The sequence below is a fragment of the Brachyhypopomus gauderio genome, chromosome 3 (assembly GCF_052324685.1).
Source record: "Brachyhypopomus gauderio isolate BG-103 chromosome 3, BGAUD_0.2, whole genome shotgun sequence".
Lineage (NCBI taxonomy): Eukaryota > Metazoa > Chordata > Actinopteri > Gymnotiformes > Hypopomidae > Brachyhypopomus > Brachyhypopomus gauderio.
Window position 1 is genome coordinate 2,769,188 of NC_135213.1, and position 18,941 is coordinate 2,788,128.

Below are 18,941 nucleotides of genomic sequence, written 5' to 3' on the forward strand. Positions count from 1 at the left end.
CACTGGTGTGTGTGTGATTGTTTGTCTGTGACTTGTACCTGTGATAAATTGTAAAGCGCCTTGGGAATTCGGAAAGGCACTATATAAATCGAACATTCATTCATTCACTCTTGCGGCATTACACTGGCTTCCGATTAAATATCGCATTGAATTTAAAGTTCTCCTGTTAACCTATAAGGCGTTAAATCAGGGGTGTCAAACTCAAAAACACAGTGGGCCAAAATTTAAAACCTGAACAAAGTCGCGGGCCAACATTGAACAAATGAACCTTTTAATATGGACCAAAACAAATTTTGCTTCAACATTGAATATGGAACAAGCAACGCTTATTACCGTACATTATATATACAAATTTCAATAAAAAAAAACACATCAATGGCATTCATTTATTAAAATTTTTCTTTTCTATTTGCAGCCTTCTGAATTAAATATCAAAATAAAAATTTTCCACTGGCTAATATTTAAAAAAATAAAATAAATCAACCATTCAAGCCAATGCCTTGGAATAGCAAGAAAAAGTGCATTAAAAAATGTTAATTATTGCTCAGTTGCTACACGCTGATTTACTCTGATGTGCCCAAGCCAGATGCCTGGCATCTCTTCTTGGATGCTATTTCATCAATGTCTGGGCTCAAGCTCTGAGTTGAAGAAATCCTCAGTATCGAGCAAAGGTGTTCATCAGTCAGACGTCTCCTGAGAGATGTTTTGGTCATCTTCATAGAGGAGAAAAGTTGCTCACATAGATAAGTGCTGCCGAACATAGAGAGCATCTGAGCAACTTGGGTGCGGAGCTGAGGCATTGTGTCAGGGATGAACTGTGGAAACTGTGCGGCGCCTACAGCATCATACTTTGCTTTCAGCGTGTCCTTGCACTGGAGTTCAATCAGCTCCATTTGCATGTTGGTTGCTGCATTTTCGACATCAACTGCGAAGGGATTACTAAGCAGTTCAAACCTCCATTTCTGGACGTCAAAGTCGGCAAATCGCCGGCTAAAGTCAGCGCTGAGTACGCTGAGTTTTTCAACAAACTGTGCGCATGTTTTCTGCCTTTCTTTTCACCATTTTTGGGAAGGGGTAGCACCATTGACAGTCAATGGGTAGCACAGTGACAGTTGTAGTGTGAAGTTACTATGCCTACTGTCCTACTGATTGACGCGCCAAAACAACAGCAGGGCATTATGGGATTTGTAGTATTAGCGGTGAATGCGCTGTACAGTATAATACCAGGGCCCAGCTCTAGTAGTCATTTGGTATTGTCTCGCGTCCCATATTTGGCCCACGTTGTAATTATATTTGGCCCGCGGGCCAGAGTTTGACACCCCTGCGTTAAATGGTCTTGCCCCACAATATCTGAGTGAACTCATTGCTTACTACAACCCATCTCGCCCTTTACACTCCCAAAATGCTGGATTTCTCCTAGTTCCAAATATTTGTAAGACTACAGACGGAGGCAAAGCTTTCTCTTTTAAAGCCCCTCAATTATGGAATAGCCTTCCAGCTCCAATCCGAGATTCTGACACAGTTCCAATCTTTAAATCTAGACTTAAGACTCACCTATTTAATCAAGCCTTCAGCTAATATTTGCCTTGTAAGGTGTAGGGGCTCGGGGGCCCCCAGACGTTGAGATTTCTGGTAATCTGAGATGTTGGTGCTGTCATCCAGCTGTGTCATGGCATCACTCTAGTTGTGACAATGACTTGTCTGGAAAGCAATGTCTCAGAGATGCCCTCATGGCTGTGGTCACCTCTGAACCCCTCCCTTTAGTTATGCTGCTATAGATTAGCCTGTTGGAGCCACATGCTGATCACTGGCACGTGAGGTATGTACATTTAAATCAATGGTGGTTTAAATTGATGTCCACTCAGTCTGTATTGTCTATCTTCTTGCATGTCTCTACCCAAGACGATTGGATACAGGCACCTGGGGGATGGTCTGGCTTGCTGGTGGACGTGCTGATGCCGGGGTTGGATGAGCCGTTGCCACGAGGGGTCGTGCTGATGCTGGCCTGCCTGAGGCCCACCGCCTGTACCGAGGGGACTGAGGCTGCTTGGCCGGGGAACAGTTGCTGTGGAACTGTGGAACCACCCTGCGACCACGGACTTGTGCTAACGGGTGTTTCTTTCCGCTCTCTCTCTTGTACGTATTTAATAAAGGGACTGTTAATGCAATTCCTTTGCTTACTCTTTATTTGGAACAAGTACAAAACATTATAGAACTCTAACATCTGGGCGGGGAACTCACTAGCCTGCTCTGCCCGCTGTGCCTGCGTTACACTCTAATAGGTCCGTAGTGAACCCTGAACCTCAGTTAACAATGATATTGTTACATCCCTTTTCTTTTTGTTTTCAGTAGGTTCCTTCACACTGTTTCTTATATCCCGTCCCGCACATTCTACAAAAAATAACATGCATACATAACACTGTGTCTCAACCCTAAGAACTTCACGTAACTGTGGTTACTCTATATAACAAATTTACTCTATATAACAAATTTTCTTACTTTTATCCTTCTCCAATAGAAAATCAAAAGAGAGTGTATAAGATGCTGTTTAAGGATTAATAAAACAATCTTTCTTCAATAGAAAAACAAAAGAGAGTGTATAAGATGCTGTTTAAGGATTAATAAAACAATCTTTCTTCAATAGAAAAACAAAAGAGAGAGTATAAGATGCTGTTTAAGGATTAATAAAACAATCTTTCTTCAACCCTCCTATTTTATTATTCTTTTCTTTTCTGTTTCAGTCTCTACTGTGTGTAGTCTCTTAGGTAATGAGGTCGGACTATTGTTCGTCCAGACCTTGTAACGACCATCTGTCGTTGTTGTCCATCTGTGTGTGTCTGTACTGTGACAGTCACTGGTGTCGTTGTCCTGTTTTCCTTTCGTAGGTGTCGACGATTCCTCCGCAGAACTCTGCCATTGTCCAGTTTGATTTCATAGGATCTGTGATCTACTGGTTTGATCACAGTTGCTGGCCTCCAGACAGTGTGTGGCTCAAAAGGCTGGACCCTTACTCTGTCTCCCTGTGTCAGAGCACACAGATCCTTTGCTGTTTTGTTGTAGTATTTAGCCTGACGTTGTTGATTGTCTCTCAGGCTTTGTGTGGTATGTTGTATCTCTGGCTTCAGAAGACTGTCAGTGATTGGCAGCAGGGTCCTTGTTCTCCTACTAAAAAGTCCCTGAGCTGGACTTGCTCCTGTACTTTGGCTTGGTGTATTTTGGTGGTCCAGTATAGCCAGGTAGGGGTCTCGACCTGAGGCTTTTGCCTTCTGCATTAACCTTTTAGCCATTTTGACAGCTGACTCAGCTTTTGCTTTGGGGATAACCCGGCGATGATGTCCTGTTCTCAAACTCCCAACTCTGGCTGAACTGCCGGAATTCCTGAGAGTTATATTGGGGACTGTGACTACCCGATCCGTACACCCTGCCCGATCCGTACCGAGCATGCGCGAGAAAATGTGCGCATGCGCGTTGCGATTGGCCCAGGCACGTATCGGGCAGATATTTTGCGCATGCGTTAACACGCATATAGGAACTAGTTATGTATGATACAATTGAGTTTTGCCTGGCCCAAGACATTACAGGCATACAGCAGGCCTCTGAACTTGGCCCTGTGAACCATTTCACCTGTGTGCTTAACTACTCAATATGTCATGTTTCCAGTTAGATTTGAGGCATAAAATGATTCTGGGCCAGGCCAAAAACAGGTTCCTCATACATATAGGAACTACTTGTGTATGATACAATTGAGTTTTGCCTGGCCCAAGACATTACAGGCATACAGCAGGCCTCTGAAATTGCCCCTCTGAACTATTTCACATGTGCCCTTTACTCAATATGCCGTGTTTCCAGTTAGATTCGAGGGCTAAAATGAATCTGGGCCAGGCCAAAACCAGGTTGCTCATACATACGGGAACTAGTTATGTATGATTCAATTGAGTTTTGCCTGGCCCAAGACATTACAGGCATACAGCAGGCCTCTGAACTTGGCCGTCTGACCCATTTCACCTGTGTGCTTAACTACTCAAAATGTCATGTTTCCAGTTAGATTTGAGGCATAAAATGATTCTGGGCCAGGCCAAAACCAGGTTCTGCATACATATAGGAACTAGTTATGTATGATACAATTGAGTATTGCCTGGCCCAAGACATTACAGGCATACAGCAGGCCTCTGAACTTGGCCGTCTGACCCATTTCACCTGTGTGCTTAACTACTCAATATGTCATGTTTCCAGTTAGATTTGAGGCATAAAATGATTCTGGGCCAGGCCAAAAACAGGTTCTGCATACATATAGGAACTATTTATGTATGATACAATTGAGTTTTGCCTGGCCCAAGACATTACAGGCATACAGCAGGCCTCTGAACTTGCCCCTCTGAACCATTTCACCTGTGCGCTTAACTACTCAATATGCCATATTTGCAGTTAGATTTGACACATAAAATAATTCTGGGCCAGGCTAAAAACAGGTTCCTCATACATATAGAAACTAGTTATGTATGATACAATTGAGTTTTGCCTGGCCCAAGACATTACAGGCATACAGCAGGCCTCTGAACTTGGCCCTGTGAACCATTTCACCTGTGTGCTTAACTAAATATGTCATGTTTCCAGTTAGATTTGAGGCATAAAATGATTCTGGGCCAGGCCAAAACAGGTTTCTCATACATGTAGGAACTACTTGTGTATGATACAATTGAGTTTTGCCTGGCCCAAGACATTACAGGCATACAGCAGGCCTCTGAAATTGCCCCTCTGAACTATTTCACCTGTGCGCTTTACTCAATATGCTGTTTCCAGTTAGATTTGAGGGCTAAAATGATTCTGGGCCAGGCCAAAACCAGGTTCCTCATACATATAGGAACTAGTTATGTATGATACAATTGGGTTTTGCCTGGCCCAAGACATTACAGGCATACAGCAGGCCTCTGAACTTGAACCTGTGAACCATTTCACCTGTGTGCTTAACTACTCAATATGTCATGTTTCCAGTTAGATTTGAGGCATAAAATGATTCTGGGCCAGGCCAAAAACAGGTTCCTCATACATACAGGAACTACTTGTGTATGATACAATTGAGTTTTGCCTGGCCCAAGACATTACAGGCATACAGCAGGCCTCTGAACTTGGCCGTGTGACCCATTTCACCTATGCGCTTTACTCAATATGCCGTGTTTCCAGTTAAATTTGAGGGCTAAATTGATTCTGGGCCAAGCCAAAACCAGGTTCCTCATACATATGGGAACTAGTTATGTATGATACAATTGGGTTTTGCCTGGCCCAAGACATTACAGGCATACAGCAGGCCTCTGAACTTGAACCTGTGAACCATTTCACCTGTGTGCTTAACTACTCAATATGCCATGTTTCCAGTTAGATTTGAGGCATAAAATGATTCTGGGCCAGGCCAAAAACAGGTTGCTCATACATATAGGAATTAGTTATGTATGATGCATGTGTTATTTGTCTGGCCCGACGCCTTATAGGCATACAGCACACCTCTGAAATTGCTCCTCTGAACCATTTCACTGCGCTCTCTGTGCACTTAACTACTCAATATGCAGTGTTTCCAGTTAGATTTAAGGTATAAAATGATGTTGGATCAGGCTAAAATCACGTTCCTCTCTTAGGGAGTGACCTGTTCTTCATGATGCATTTGTTATTTCTCTGGCCCACCATCAATAAGGCTTTCAATAATCCTCTGAAACTGCCCCTTTAAATGCGTTCACCTATCTGCCCTCTGCTCAATATGCCATGTTGTGTGCTGGTATTTCTTCTTCCGATTATTTGTGTTCTAGAACAGCATTTCTGTGTTTTTAGTTTTCAAATCTAAGAATATGTTTCCTTACGTTAGAAATGTTGACGAATTCAATCATCATGTACAAACTGCATACAATTGAAACGACTTGAAATAGAAACCATTTTACAAATGAAATGCTTTCATTATTTTTTATTTTTTACATTCACAAAATCAGTATGGGAAACAATAACCTCTTAAATGTCTGCTCCTACGCTCGTTTAATGTAACGTTTAATCTATCGTTTTTAAACAATGTGCGCAGCAAACACGCATCGTGAACATAACCTTTTCGAATAAGTAACCAACTTCAGCCGCCGAATACGGAGCTGAGAATAAGTAACCAAACGAATCTCAAACTGCGAATAAGTAACCAACTTCAGCCTCGTCTTATCGGGCGATATAAAAGTTATCGCCGTTAATCTATTCTTAAAGTTGGGTTGGGAACTGGGTCAAAATGGGTAAGCAAACTATGATGACTTTCAACTTGATAGTTTAGCTCGGTTGTATTCCTAACCAGATTGCACAGTAGGGGCGAGAACGAGTTTTCAAACCTGTGAATTACAAATCGTACGTGTTTACCTGGATGCAGCCACGAAGTCGCCCGGTTTGCTTCATGGAAAATTCATTTTTAGGAACGTAAAGTGTTACCGGAGCGGAGCTCGGAGCGGTCGTTTTCTGCATGGTCGTAGCGCTAGATTCGTCGCTATTTAAATATTTCTTTTTATTAACCGTTAAAACTGCAGAGGACCAAAACCGGCTTTTGAAAAAGTCCCCCCCAAATTACGTCCATGAGGTTAAATGTACTAAATGTTGGCTTACATTTCAAATATCATGTTTAGCTGAATAAACATGTTATCAACCCCTTTTAATGTACAGTATGTAGGCTTACAAATTCATGTTTAACTGAATAAACCGTTGAACACAAGTAGCCTACATTTTATTGAGCATGTTTTTCTTCAAATATCAAAGTAGAACAGCTTTCTCAAGCAGTCATTGATGCATTTTGGAAACAGGAGATGAGCCCCTGGTCTAATGCACCCTCTGTATTAAGAAACCCTATCTCAAAAACTGACTTTTAGTCATTACTTGGGTAGCACGCATATGAGCCATTTTAATATAGATTAATCTAGATTAATCTAGATTAATTTCAAGATTTCAGTGAGATTAATCTAGATTAAAAAAAATAATCTATGCCCACCCATAATAAAAATATGATGTGAAGCTTAGGCTTCATGCAGCAACTCTGAACTGTCTCTCTCAGTCCAGTTTCTTTATAGTCAAAATGTGTGTGTAGAAAAACTAAGAACACCTGCTTCCCAGGAGCAGTTATCAGTTTCCCTGGGATTGAATCCTGGGTGCATAGAAATGGATAAACAATGGTATCTCTAACTCTGCTGCTGCACAGAAAACTTCAGTCTTACAGAAAAAACATATTCAATATGGTTACAGCTACTTACTAAGCAGTGCAAGCAGTACTGTACACACAGACTGCGCTATAGTGTCTGCATGGACATGATTAACATGAATCACACATGAATATAATCAATATTTCCTTCACAAAGTCTTTATATAACTCCAGTATCTTTAACTGAAATCTTATGTGTAATACCCAACTCCACCTTCCCTGTATGTACATGAGAGGAGTCAATCTCACAACACTTACACTTAAAGAGCCTATGGTGTAGTAGAACAGGAACACACTATCAGGGGGAGGGACTTCCTGGACTAGGTCAAAGAGTCTATGGTGTAGACAAACTGCCCACTCCTGACAGCTCTCCTTGTTAAGTGAAGGATGTTGATACTCTTCTTCATCTGGGACTCAGGTGTGATGACAAAGGGGACACATATAAAAATATTTAAATGGTGAACATTAAACAGTTTGTTCAGGCCTCATAACCAGATTATTTTATACCTGATGTGAAAAAAAGTATTCATCTGGGCTTTTTGTGAATATTATGTAGCTCCAATCCAGAAGGAGGATAATTTCTCCTCAGACAGGCCCACTGAATATAACATAATCTTTAATGTGCTGAGTGTTCCAGGATTACTCTGCAGACACTCAGGGCTGGCCTGCTATTGTGCAGGGATCCTCCAGGGGGCGACTGAAGGAGGAGCTGTGCATGTCTGACGTCACAACCAGGCGAAGGCTCTCTGTTCCATGGGGGAATCTGGAAGGTCAGTGAGAGAGCGGGAGTGAGGATCTTTCTCCAAAGACTCATCCATCGTTTCCTCACAGTGGATCTGCTCTTTGGTGTATTTTTAGATTGGTGAGCGTGTCCATCAGTCATTCCTAGTGCTAGTGAACAACTTCATCCACTGAGAGTGAGACCAGACACTATAATACAGTAGCTTCCTCCACTCCTGCCTTTACCAGTGTCTGATTATGACTCCTGCCTTTACCAGTGTCTGATTATGACTCCTGCCTTTATCAGTGTCTGATCATCTGTGATGAGGTCAGAAGAGCCTGTCTCATCCCCATTATTGCAAAGACTCTATAATGTGATTAATTAATGTCATTATATGTTTTATGAATTATGTTTTGCACTGGAGAATGTATACTTTACCTGTGTTGGAAACGCAAGGGAGTGCAGCCGCCTCTCAGGGCTTCTTTTATGCAGGCCAGAAGAGCCCGTGGCCATTATAGCATAGAGGGGGGGGCAGCTGAAGCATCCTGGGGAAAAGTACACAAAGGTAAATAACACATAATGGATATCCATGTAAATATTGTCAGAAGGTACCTGTGTTGTGTGCTGTGTTGTGTAGGTTAATATTTGTCATATGTATGTGTTTCTTAAAACCATTTTATTGCATACCCCTATACACGCACCCCATTCTGTAATTGGTATGGTCCAATTAGGCAGAGGGTGGGGTTATGGGTATATAGGGACAAAGGATTGTTTGTTGGGGGAACGGTTGGTTGGGTTTTTGCTGGTAAAACGTGTACGTATTGACTGCTGTGAGTCAGTAATTATGAGGTTGCTATAACGTACCAATGTACAGTTTGAATCTCTGCTGGTAACGCCACAATTTTTAACCTTCGTTTGTTTTCTTTGTTACAAGTTTTTCTTTTCCTTGTGTCTACACGTGTGTAGTGAATAAATTCATCCTACGGGCTTTAAAATATACCCTTCGAGTTGGTCTAAATCTCTCTGCGACACGGACTCAGCACTCCGCTTAGGAATTCTTCCGACCCAAGTCTGGAATTTGAGTACAAGGGACCTGCGGGCGACTGATGTACCCCCTCGCCCGATGACATCATCACTCCTGCCTTTATCAGTGTCTGATTATGACTCCTGCCTTTATCAGTGTCTGATCATCACTCCTGCCTTTATCAGTGTCTGATCATCACTCCTGCCTTTACCAGTGTGTGGTCACCACTCCTGCCTTAACCAGTATCTGATCATCACTCCTGCCTTTACCAGTGTATGATCACCACTCCTGCCTTTACCAGTGTATGATCACCACTCCTGCCTTTACCAGTGTCTGATCATCACTCCTGCCTTTTCCAGTATCTGATCATCACTCCTGCCCTCACCAGTATCTGATCATCACTCGTGCCTTTACCAGTGTCTGATCATCACTCCTGCCTTTTCCAGTATCTGATCATCTCACCGGTGATGAAGGCAGTACAGACTGCAGCCTGCAGGTGGCAGTAGGGACAAACTCAAAGGAGTGTTTACCAGTGTAGCATCCTTGAGTAGTTCAGTGCAAATCATATTCATGCAAAAAGCTTATAAGAAGAAAACTAACTGTGGCAGGCAGAAAATGATGCAGCACTCAATGTCCTAGACGGCCATGATATGACAGTCTCAGTTACAGATACAGAGCATGTGCAATGGACTCCTCACCTATTACGCCACTGAAAATATCCTTCAAATGTAGCTAAGGAATGTGTCCTGTATTTGGGACAACCTAACAGACCCAGACCTTCAATCAAGTTTGGAAGAATATGAGAAATAAAACAGTGGGGGTGAAATCCACAGATACAGTTATATTAAAATTTAGCAGATTGTTCAAATGAAAATGATAAGAAGAAAGAATCATGCTTATTTCTTTAAAGAAGGACCTAAAGTAGGAAATGCCAATATTATTATTTGTTATTGTAATTAATAGGGTCTAACCAGCTAGATCATTAATGCTAGTCTATAATGAATGAATGAATATCTACTTTATTGATCTTGAAGGAAATTAACGTTCCTCTGGATCCTTGGTATAAAGCACCATGAACCCAGTGCGGCCCCGCAGCATTTGAAACGTGCCAGTGCGACACCTAATCCAGTCAGCAGAAACCCAGGTATCAAAGTTCCAAATAGATACATGTCCTCAATATCTTTCAGAGAGAGAGGCGCGAGACACAAACCACACCACGTCCCCCACGAGTCAAGCAGGAGCAAGACCGCCTCACGCGAAAGCCGGAAGAAGATTTAAACAAAGTCTTAGATCTGTCATTTAAATGTGTCATGTTGTTTATGTTAGTAAGGTATGTCAGGATATTGACACCATGTTGGTCATGTATGTAAATAAGCTCTATGAAAGAACCTCTGTCCTGCCTCTGTCTTACCTCAACCGCAGCCTTGACTTTGAGATCCAGCTCCATTAAGGAATGATTCTCTTCCCTGCACTCTTCCTCTCTCCCCATTACTAAATTAAGTGCACTGGGTTTGGACCGCAACAGCTTTGAAGCCTGTAAAACAGATGGTGGATCTGATATTTAAGAACTTTGCACAGCACATGTTTCACTTCATTGTGTATTTTTGTTCCATTTATTGTAAGTTTACAAATACAAATTCAATATTAACTTTTAAATGTAAAACATTTAACAGACTGATTAAATTCACTGTTTATAATCCATACATGTCTAAATTTGTTTTGTTTTAAACAAATATTGCATGTCTTCCTCACCATTCTTCTTCTTCCTCCAGATGAAGAATCCAACACAGCCAATGAGGACCAGGAGAACAGACACTCCAATAAACCCTACACTTGAAATGCCTCCACCTGAAACACAGCACAGCCAATGGGGATAACAGTCACTATGGCAACATGAAAAGAATCTCCTGAAATACCTGAAACAACAGTGAAAAACACACATTTAGCATTAAAGACCTTTACCTGGCTCAACATGCAGCGCTAACTCCTTCTCCAGTCCACTGTGTTGAACTACACAGGTGTACTCATTCCTGTCCAGCTCCTCAGGTGAGACTGTCAGAATGCTTCTCTTCTGGAAGGTTCCATCCTGGTTGGGTAACGTCTCTCCAAGCTGCACGTCCTCATGCAGGTCCTCTCCATTCTTCATCCAAGAGATGTCCATTCTTCTGGGGAAGAAACATGTAGTGTGACACACCACTGGAGAAGAGGAGTCCTTCTGGAACAGGCTCACCTCAGGAGGGACTGGAAAGAGGAAAAGAGAAAGATATGAATATTGATGTGAACATTAAAAAGTTTTTTTGTTTGTTTGTTTCTTCATTTTATTATGATGTTTTTGCCATAAATGGTGATAAGAACCATAAATGTACATATATATTTTGTTACGGTCCAACACTGACTCCTCCCTTGGGCTGTCCTATGTGTAGGATGCATGTATGTTTGTCTGTGTTTGTTAGCCTGTTAGTCCATTTGTGGGTCTGTTACTTGTCTCTTGTCTTGTTAGTGCAATGTCTTGCACTTGTGTCTTGGTAACGTATATATATTTAAGTGTGCATATTTATCGTGTTCGTCACTGGTCTTTATTGGAGCTAACCTTGTGTATGTAACATGTTATGTGTCACATTCACACATAAAACATTTTCTGTTAAATCTCATTTCATCATTCAACTACACAGATATTGATATTCATGGTGAAGGATAGTGGTGAAATCTTTAAAGGGAACCTAACATTCTGGTGTTGGCTATGGCTATTTAGCTCTGGTTTACCCGACAGTGGACACAATGATGAATACAATGAATCCAGATTTACAATGATGAGGGTTAACGATGTCTGAACAGCAAGGTTATAGTGATGGGGGGGAATACACTGCCTGAACAGCAGGGTGACTACAGTGGAATACAGTATGAACAGCAAGGTTACAGTGATGAGGTAAATACAGTGTATCTGAACAGCAGAGTTACAGTGATGAGGTAAATACAGTGTGTCTGAACAGCAGGTGTAGTTACACTAACAGCAGGTCACACACTACCTTTCCTCTCCAGAGTGTCTCTACCATAAGACACATACTTCTGTAACCACTCGATACAGGTGTTCTCCAGGTAGGCTTTATGTTCAACAGCCTTAGCTGTGCCTTCCCACTTGTGTTTGGTAATAACAGCTTTAGCATCAGCTGCAGTCCAGGTGAGGGTGTTCATATCCAGACTGATGAAGTCTTCTCCATCATAGCCAAACCGTATGTAGCCTGTTTTGTTCCCGTCATCATCCAGCTCACAGCCGTATGCCACCTGCCAGGTGTGAACCCCTGCAGAGACACACACATACTGACATGACACTAACTGTGCATGTTTCACCTGTTCAAAAAGCAAGATAAAAATACCTACTGCTAGTATTAGATCATCTTACGTCACAGTTAAGCCTTTAACTTTTCATCTTGGAGAGACAAATGTGACCTGTGGCGCAGGGTTGCCTATGTTAAGCTGGGGACCTCTGGACTAGTGTGGTGCATCTGAACCCTCCACCCGTGTGCAGGTGGAGTAGCTGCAGTGCTGCTGAAGGAGCAGGAGCTGCACTGAACTGCTCCAGGTTGCTGCACTGGAAAACAATCTATGCAGTTTGGCTCCACCTGCAGGCTCCAGACTGAACTGTTTTATATTGCCATTTCAAAAACATGTAGAAGGGTTGGTAACATGTGTAGCTGTGCTCTCATTAGCTCTCATACAAACTGTGAACGGAATCTTAATTATGTATTTTGTTGCTAGGCATCACTGTGGCACATTATTGGTCTAAGTGTGTTCATACTCACCTTTAGTGTTATTGAAACGTCTTATTAGAATAGCCACGCCCACTCGAAAGATTTCCTGGGTGTTCTGTTGAACCTGAGTACTTCTGTGCCAGTAGTCTGTTCCCACATTGCGCTCTATCCACTCCGTTTTAGGTACCGACTGCTTACTGTTGCTGTCATAATGCATAAATTGTTCTCCATCCACCAGACCAACAGCTGTGTACTCCGGGATATTTAATCCTGGCGTTACTGCACTGTAGAAATACTGTAGGGAGTGGGTGGCTGTAAAGAGGAACACAACTGATGTACATATTTACCCTTCACTCTAGACCCAAATGTGGCTGATACTACACACAGTATAGCCATAATTGTAATTCAGGAACCATAATAGTGTCACGGCTCAAACATTAAATAGGTTACACTTACGGCATCTCTCCCAGGTCCCTATAACTTAAATTGTGAATTTGGAGACACTTAACTGCCTCACATCGCACGTTACAGACTAATAAATTTATAACTGTGTATGTCTGGAAATACCTGCAGTGAGGACGCATTAAACTGCCGCCCCAACTGAACATATCATGTCTTATTTCTGTGTAATTTCTATGTGGAAAAGCTACAAAGCCAAAATGTGACGATTATTCCTGATAACCGACCACACGCTGAGCGCAGCGCTAGCTGACGTCTTTAGTTGTGAGGTAAAGTTCGTCTGTCAGTGTCGTAAACGAAACAACTTGGTTTTTGTACACGTTTCTGGTTAGTAATAAACGTGCTTTTTGATTTACTTGATGGAAATTTTAAAGTTCTAGCCTACCGAAATCCACTAATTACATAGCAGGCTTTATTTTTTAAAGACAAATATTTTTGAGTTTGCAGATTGCTTTTGTTCTTGAATTACCTTAAGATGTTACTATTTAATACAATAAACCATTTAAATATAGACTTTCGGTTCCATTATTTACAGATGACATATTATTATATATGACAATATTATTATATATAGGGTCTCAGAACGTGCTTATTCGATAGTTCATTTATAACGTGTTCCCCACGAAGTGACCCAAGTTTGATCAATTCGAAGATGTAGATTAATCTTGATCACAGTAGCTTAGACCAACATACATATCACTCCGTCATATTGCAAACTTTAACAAAGGCTTCATATTCACTGGTCATAGACACACACGCATATAAAAATTACCCAGTAGTTTTCTATGCTGTTAGCTATATTAACTTACCTGCTGATGTCAGATGAATAACAAACGCAAAACGCAGAACATTCATAATTGCTTTATGGTGAATCTGCGGCGTTTGACTTAATGCAAAAGATGCAAAAAGACTCAACCGAATTCAATTGATTACGTCTTCAATCCATTATTCAAACGTTTTTACTGAATTTGAATCACTTACATCCCTTTCTGTTTTCTATAATTTGTGTTCGCAAAACAGGTTTATAGAGAGATATCTTACTGAACAGGATTTTTCAGTCAAATCTTTCAAAAAATAAAATACTGATCTGTGGTGGTCTGTTCACTTCAAGAACGACGTTTTCAGGGAATCAGTCGTTTGACCAGGTATTTTCATATAACGAAAGTGAAACACAAACTCTCTCTCCGTCCCTCCCTCCCTGCTCTAGTCTGACAGCAAGTGTGGTTGCGGAAGATGCAAAAAAATTTATTTTAGGAAATAAATGTACAAAATGCAAAACACTTTTACCAACTACTGAAACCAGTAGGCTACTAAAACAAATTTGCAAAAGGTGAATCCGACGGAAAAGGTTGGTAAAACACATAGGAAGGAAGTGCTTGTTACTGAGCTTTGTGTCAATCAAACCAATAGATAGAGTGACTGGAGTTGGCGGCAGATAGTAAAAACACATTTTAGCCAGTTGGCACGTTTTTGTTTTTTTATGTGGGGAAGTCTTTGTCTGGTTTTTAAAATAGCAGTAAGAAGATGATGTAATGTGTTGTTTTATAGTGTACTTAAATGAAGGTTACTCCTACAATGGAATTGTCGATATGATGTCTTTACACTGTGTACATTAGTTTGTAGTGTTTTAAAATTAAACCGAAAGAGACTGGAGTGTTTCGCAGAAAAAAAAACTATTCCTCTACAAATGCTGTCAAGAATGCTTTAAGGTTGGAGCTCCACAGACCAGAGCAGATCTTTGGCTACCGAACGATGTAGCAAGTACTCTGGCAAAAGTTCACTCGGGTATTTCTGTCAATGTGCCCATGTGTATGATGTGGCTCTTTGCTGTAACACAGTAATAAAAAGTGGCTCTTGGTCTCTGAAGGGCTGGCCACCCCTGTACTACTCAATGGGGCCCAATTATATATGGCATTCTGATGGTAACAACAAACTCAAACTATATGAATTGGCCATTTTGGGCTGCATACATGGGTTGTCATGGTAAGTATTGTGGCTTGTATGTGAACCAACAAATAACAACCAGTAATCGCTCACATGAATAAAAGTTAGAAAAATGGAGTAACAGTAATACATAGAATTGTCACGGTGAGGGGGCCGGGTCGCCACAGGAGGGTGCGCATCCCGGCCAGCAGCCGATCCCAGCACACACCCCCGAGCACGCAACCACTCCCACCATCACATTCTCCTGAGTACTGAAACACCTGTACACAATTATGTTGCTCTTCTAAAGCCCGCAGGTCGTCCGGTCCAGTGCTGCACATTGCCTCAACGAGCGTCACTGGACCTTTCAAGCCTCTGCTTTGTACGCTGCTATCGTCCTTTGTTTGCTAAGAGCATTCCAATTGCGTTACTTGTTTTCGTTGTTACTCCATGGAGAATAAACTCCCTTTCGTTCCACCTACGTCTCCGGCTGCATCTGTCCTGACGCCTTCGGCGTCACAAGAATGAAATGTATTATACTGTAAATATGGAAAATAAACATTTAATTTCAAGTACTGTTTTCCCCTCAATACATCATTGCATAATCAGAATTTATTTGCTATTAAGAACATTCACACATCTTTATTTAGGCAAAATGTCTAAGGCAAAAAATCTTCATTTAACAAAATGTGTTTTTTTTCACACATCTACACACATCACAAATCTACAACCCCTGGCAAAAAGTATGGAATCATTCAGACATTTTATTCTGTAAAACAAACTCAGATCAAAAGCATGATACAATAATTTGGTCATTCCAAAGTGCAACTTGTTGGTTTTAAGAAACACTAAAAGAAAAAAAAACAGACCACAACAGATGATCACAGATCAGTATTTTATTTTTTGAAAGATTTGACTGAAAAATCTAAGAAATAGATATTTTTACATTTAAACATTTTTATGGGTTCATTACAATAGCTTCCACTATTTGCAATTTCTATAACATCTGTCCCTTTTAAGAACATGTATTTTTTTGTTTGAACCAGAGCTGTTTAACATATCTATCATTCACATCAGTACTGCTATAAGGCTGTTAATATATTCAGTATGATTTATATGAAGCTCATAGCTCAGCCCTTAAACACAGCCCAGGGGATCTGGTAATCCTTCAAAACTCCTGATTGCAAAATGGGAATCTCCTTTAAGTCACACCTATAGTGAAAATGTGACCACCAAGTATAGTCACTACTGCTAGTAATTCCACACAGAGCTGAGTCCAATTTAAAATCTAAATTCATTAATTCATGCACAGCTTTTAGAGACTCAAACATCTGAATTACTTTCCCAATCCAATTATTGTATAAATGAATAAATGAAACAGATTTATCTAGCGCATTTCAGGAACTCAAGGTCACTTTACAATCAGAACAGGTGCAAGCTTTTATGACCATTCACACACCGGCAAGAAGCGGCAGCCAGTTGCATACAAACTACTTTCCATCAGAAACCTCAGTTCCATGAGGGACTGAACTGGGTGCATGGACAAACAGACACAGGTAGGGGAGAGAGGACACCACCCAGGACAGAGCACCATCCACCACTGGACACACACACACACACACGCACACACACACACACACACACACACACTCTTGAGAATTTTGTATGGACAGCCAATTTACCCAACTTCCATATTTTTGGGCTTTGTCGGATTATTAAACAAAAATACCATTCAACTTCATTTGAAGAACTGACATAATTTATAAAAATAACTGATGGCATTGGCAAACAAACAGGCAAATTGAATTTCTTTACATGTTGAAGGAAAATTCATGAAGCAGTCCTGTCATATGATCAAACTGGCCTGTCATGTGATGAAACAGGCCTGTCACATGATGAAACACATCTGTCACATCCAAACAAAGCATCTCACAATCCCCAACGGAAAGAGATACTGTCATCATTACAATTAAGGACACAGCTTTTCCTCACTCAAATCACTCTATGATAGGACTGATGGTTGTGTTTTTAACCTTGTAGTTTGGGTCCTTTGGCTCAGACCAAACAAGAAAATGATTTACATTTACGTCCTAGTTTGTTTAATGTTCACACTCCCAAATTTACTAATATAGTGAAGTATGACGCACGTATGATACAGTGTATAAGTGATACAGTCTATGGGCTTAATGAACTTATCCAGGTGGAAACTTGAGTCACAAGTTATCGGGGTATATCAGTGTATTACGTGACAAATGATTAGTTATACTGTCACTTGTCATTGTCCATATGACCTAATATTCAACAACAATCTCTCCCACTGTAAGTCACTGTGCTGTATTTCTCACCAGGTGAGACATTCAGGAGACGGCAATGAGAGTTTGGTTCAGTCTATGTTCAGTTTGTTTGTTTTTCTTTTGAAATTCTTTGTGTGGTCAGTATCTCCTCCAGCTTCACTTCTGTAATGAATCAATTCTTTGCCGATATGATGAAAATTGTTTTAATCTGATTACAAGAGAATTGTGAACAGTATGATTCAGTTCATGTTATTCTAATAACAAGAGAACTGTGAACAGTATGATTCAGTTCATGTTATTCTAATAACAACAGAATTGTGAACAGTATGATTCAGTTCATGTTATACTAATAACGAGAATTGTGAACAGTGTGATTCAGTTCATGTTATTCTAATAACAAGAGAACTGTGAACAGTGTGAATCAGTATGAAATCATGTGTTAGTGTGTATGTGTGTATTGTGATCTATGTTAAAGGAATGCACAGAGGTAGAAAACACTGTTATCTGCCTTGACCCACTGACATATTAGCTGTTTCCACGACACCTCAGCTGCTTATGCTGAAACAGGTAAACTACCGTCAGGAGAGAATGCACAGTAGACAGTTTTTGCTTTACATGTGCATTCTCTCCTGACAGTGGTTTTCCTGTTTCCCTTGTTTCTTAGTGTGCCCAAATGTGCTGTAAACATGTGATAACAACCCCGCCTGCTAAACGGTGTAAAGGAGGGGGAACAGCTCTCTCTCCTGCTATGACCTCGTCTAGGCTAGGAGGCCGTACCACTGTTTTGGAATATGAACAGATATATTATGCAGAATGGAATGGAAAGACCAGACAAAAAAAAAAGACTTACTAATATATAACTGGTTTACTGATGGAATGTTAGGTGTCCCAAATACAAAATCAAACAAAGTTGGTGCAATCTCTTCAGGAGTGGCATTGCCAACATAACAAACAAAATACGCATGAAACAAAAGTTAACACCTACTCTAACAAAAGAAACATACAATAACTATAACTACTCAAAAAACAAAATGGCAGCCACTCCCTACCACCAAAACGTAACACCACCACTACATTCAGATATATACAATATATTACAAAAGACCACACTTGAAAGGGGAAATCACAAATCATAAACCAGAAGGCAAGACAAAGTCACATCAGAAAGTCTAGCAGAATTGTAACACATTTGCAAACATAACAACCGAACAAAGTCTCCTTCTCTCTCTCCCCAGAGTTTACTGTGTAACAGTTTACTGTGCATATGACATCTAAACTTGATCATAATTTTGGGTGGTGTAGTAGGAGAACGTGTTTGTGGCGTGAGCTATATGACCTCAATACATTTATCAGAATCAGAATCAGAAAAAAAGTTTTATTGCCATTGTCAATGAACAGGGTTCACAGACTAGGAATCTGCTTCGGCATGAAGGTGCAACATAAAACAAGTAATATAAATAGAATGAATAAAATGAATAAAAATACAGAGGGCAATGTACAACAACAGTACTATATACAGCAGTGCATGTGGAATAGTGCAATCCAAGTAAAGTGACCAAGGCAGGGT

General features: G+C 40.8%; 1 protein-coding gene across 3 annotated transcripts; it reads right to left on the bottom strand.

The window, feature by feature from the left end:
• Positions 1-5,961: 5,961 nt before the first annotated feature.
• Positions 5,962-14,304, bottom strand: LOC143509989 (BOLA class I histocompatibility antigen, alpha chain BL3-7-like). 3 transcript variants are annotated; one of them, XM_076998928.1, is made up of 9 exons: positions 14,139-14,304; positions 13,967-14,043; positions 12,750-13,010; positions 11,976-12,248; positions 10,912-11,190; positions 10,702-10,797; positions 10,361-10,483; positions 8,364-8,470; positions 5,962-7,967 (listed from the first exon to the last, which is right to left on the bottom strand). In XM_076998928.1, exons 2-7 carry the CDS (start codon positions 14,010-14,012, stop codon positions 10,446-10,448), a joined length of 993 nt encoding a protein of 330 aa, XP_076855043.1. In that variant the 5' UTR covers positions 14,013-14,043; positions 14,139-14,304; the 3' UTR covers positions 5,962-7,967; positions 8,364-8,470; positions 10,361-10,445. The 3 variants fall into 3 exon arrangements, with proteins under 3 accessions (XP_076855043.1, XP_076855042.1, XP_076855044.1); XM_076998927.1 differs by having other exon boundaries at positions 13,967-14,304; XM_076998929.1 differs by lacking the exons at positions 13,967-14,043; positions 14,139-14,304 and adding an exon at positions 13,155-13,492.
• Between the last annotated feature and the right edge of the window lie 4,637 nt (positions 14,305-18,941).

What these genes read in the sequence shown, in the direction of transcription:
- LOC143509989 (XM_076998928.1), bottom strand. Translation starts at nt 14,012, where the DNA reads ATGAATGTTCTGCGTTTTGCGTTTGTTATTCATCTGACATCAGCAG. An exon ending in AGACACTCTGGAGAGGAAAG is followed by an intron (nt 11,191 to 11,975) that starts GTAGTGTGTGAC and finishes TCCTCTTTCCAG; the next exon opens with TCCCTCCTGAGGTGAGCCTG. An exon ending in CTGGAGGAAGAAGAAGAATG is followed by an intron (nt 10,484 to 10,701) that starts GTGAGGAAGACA and finishes TCTGTTTTACAG; the next exon opens with GCTTCAAAGCTGTTGCGGTC.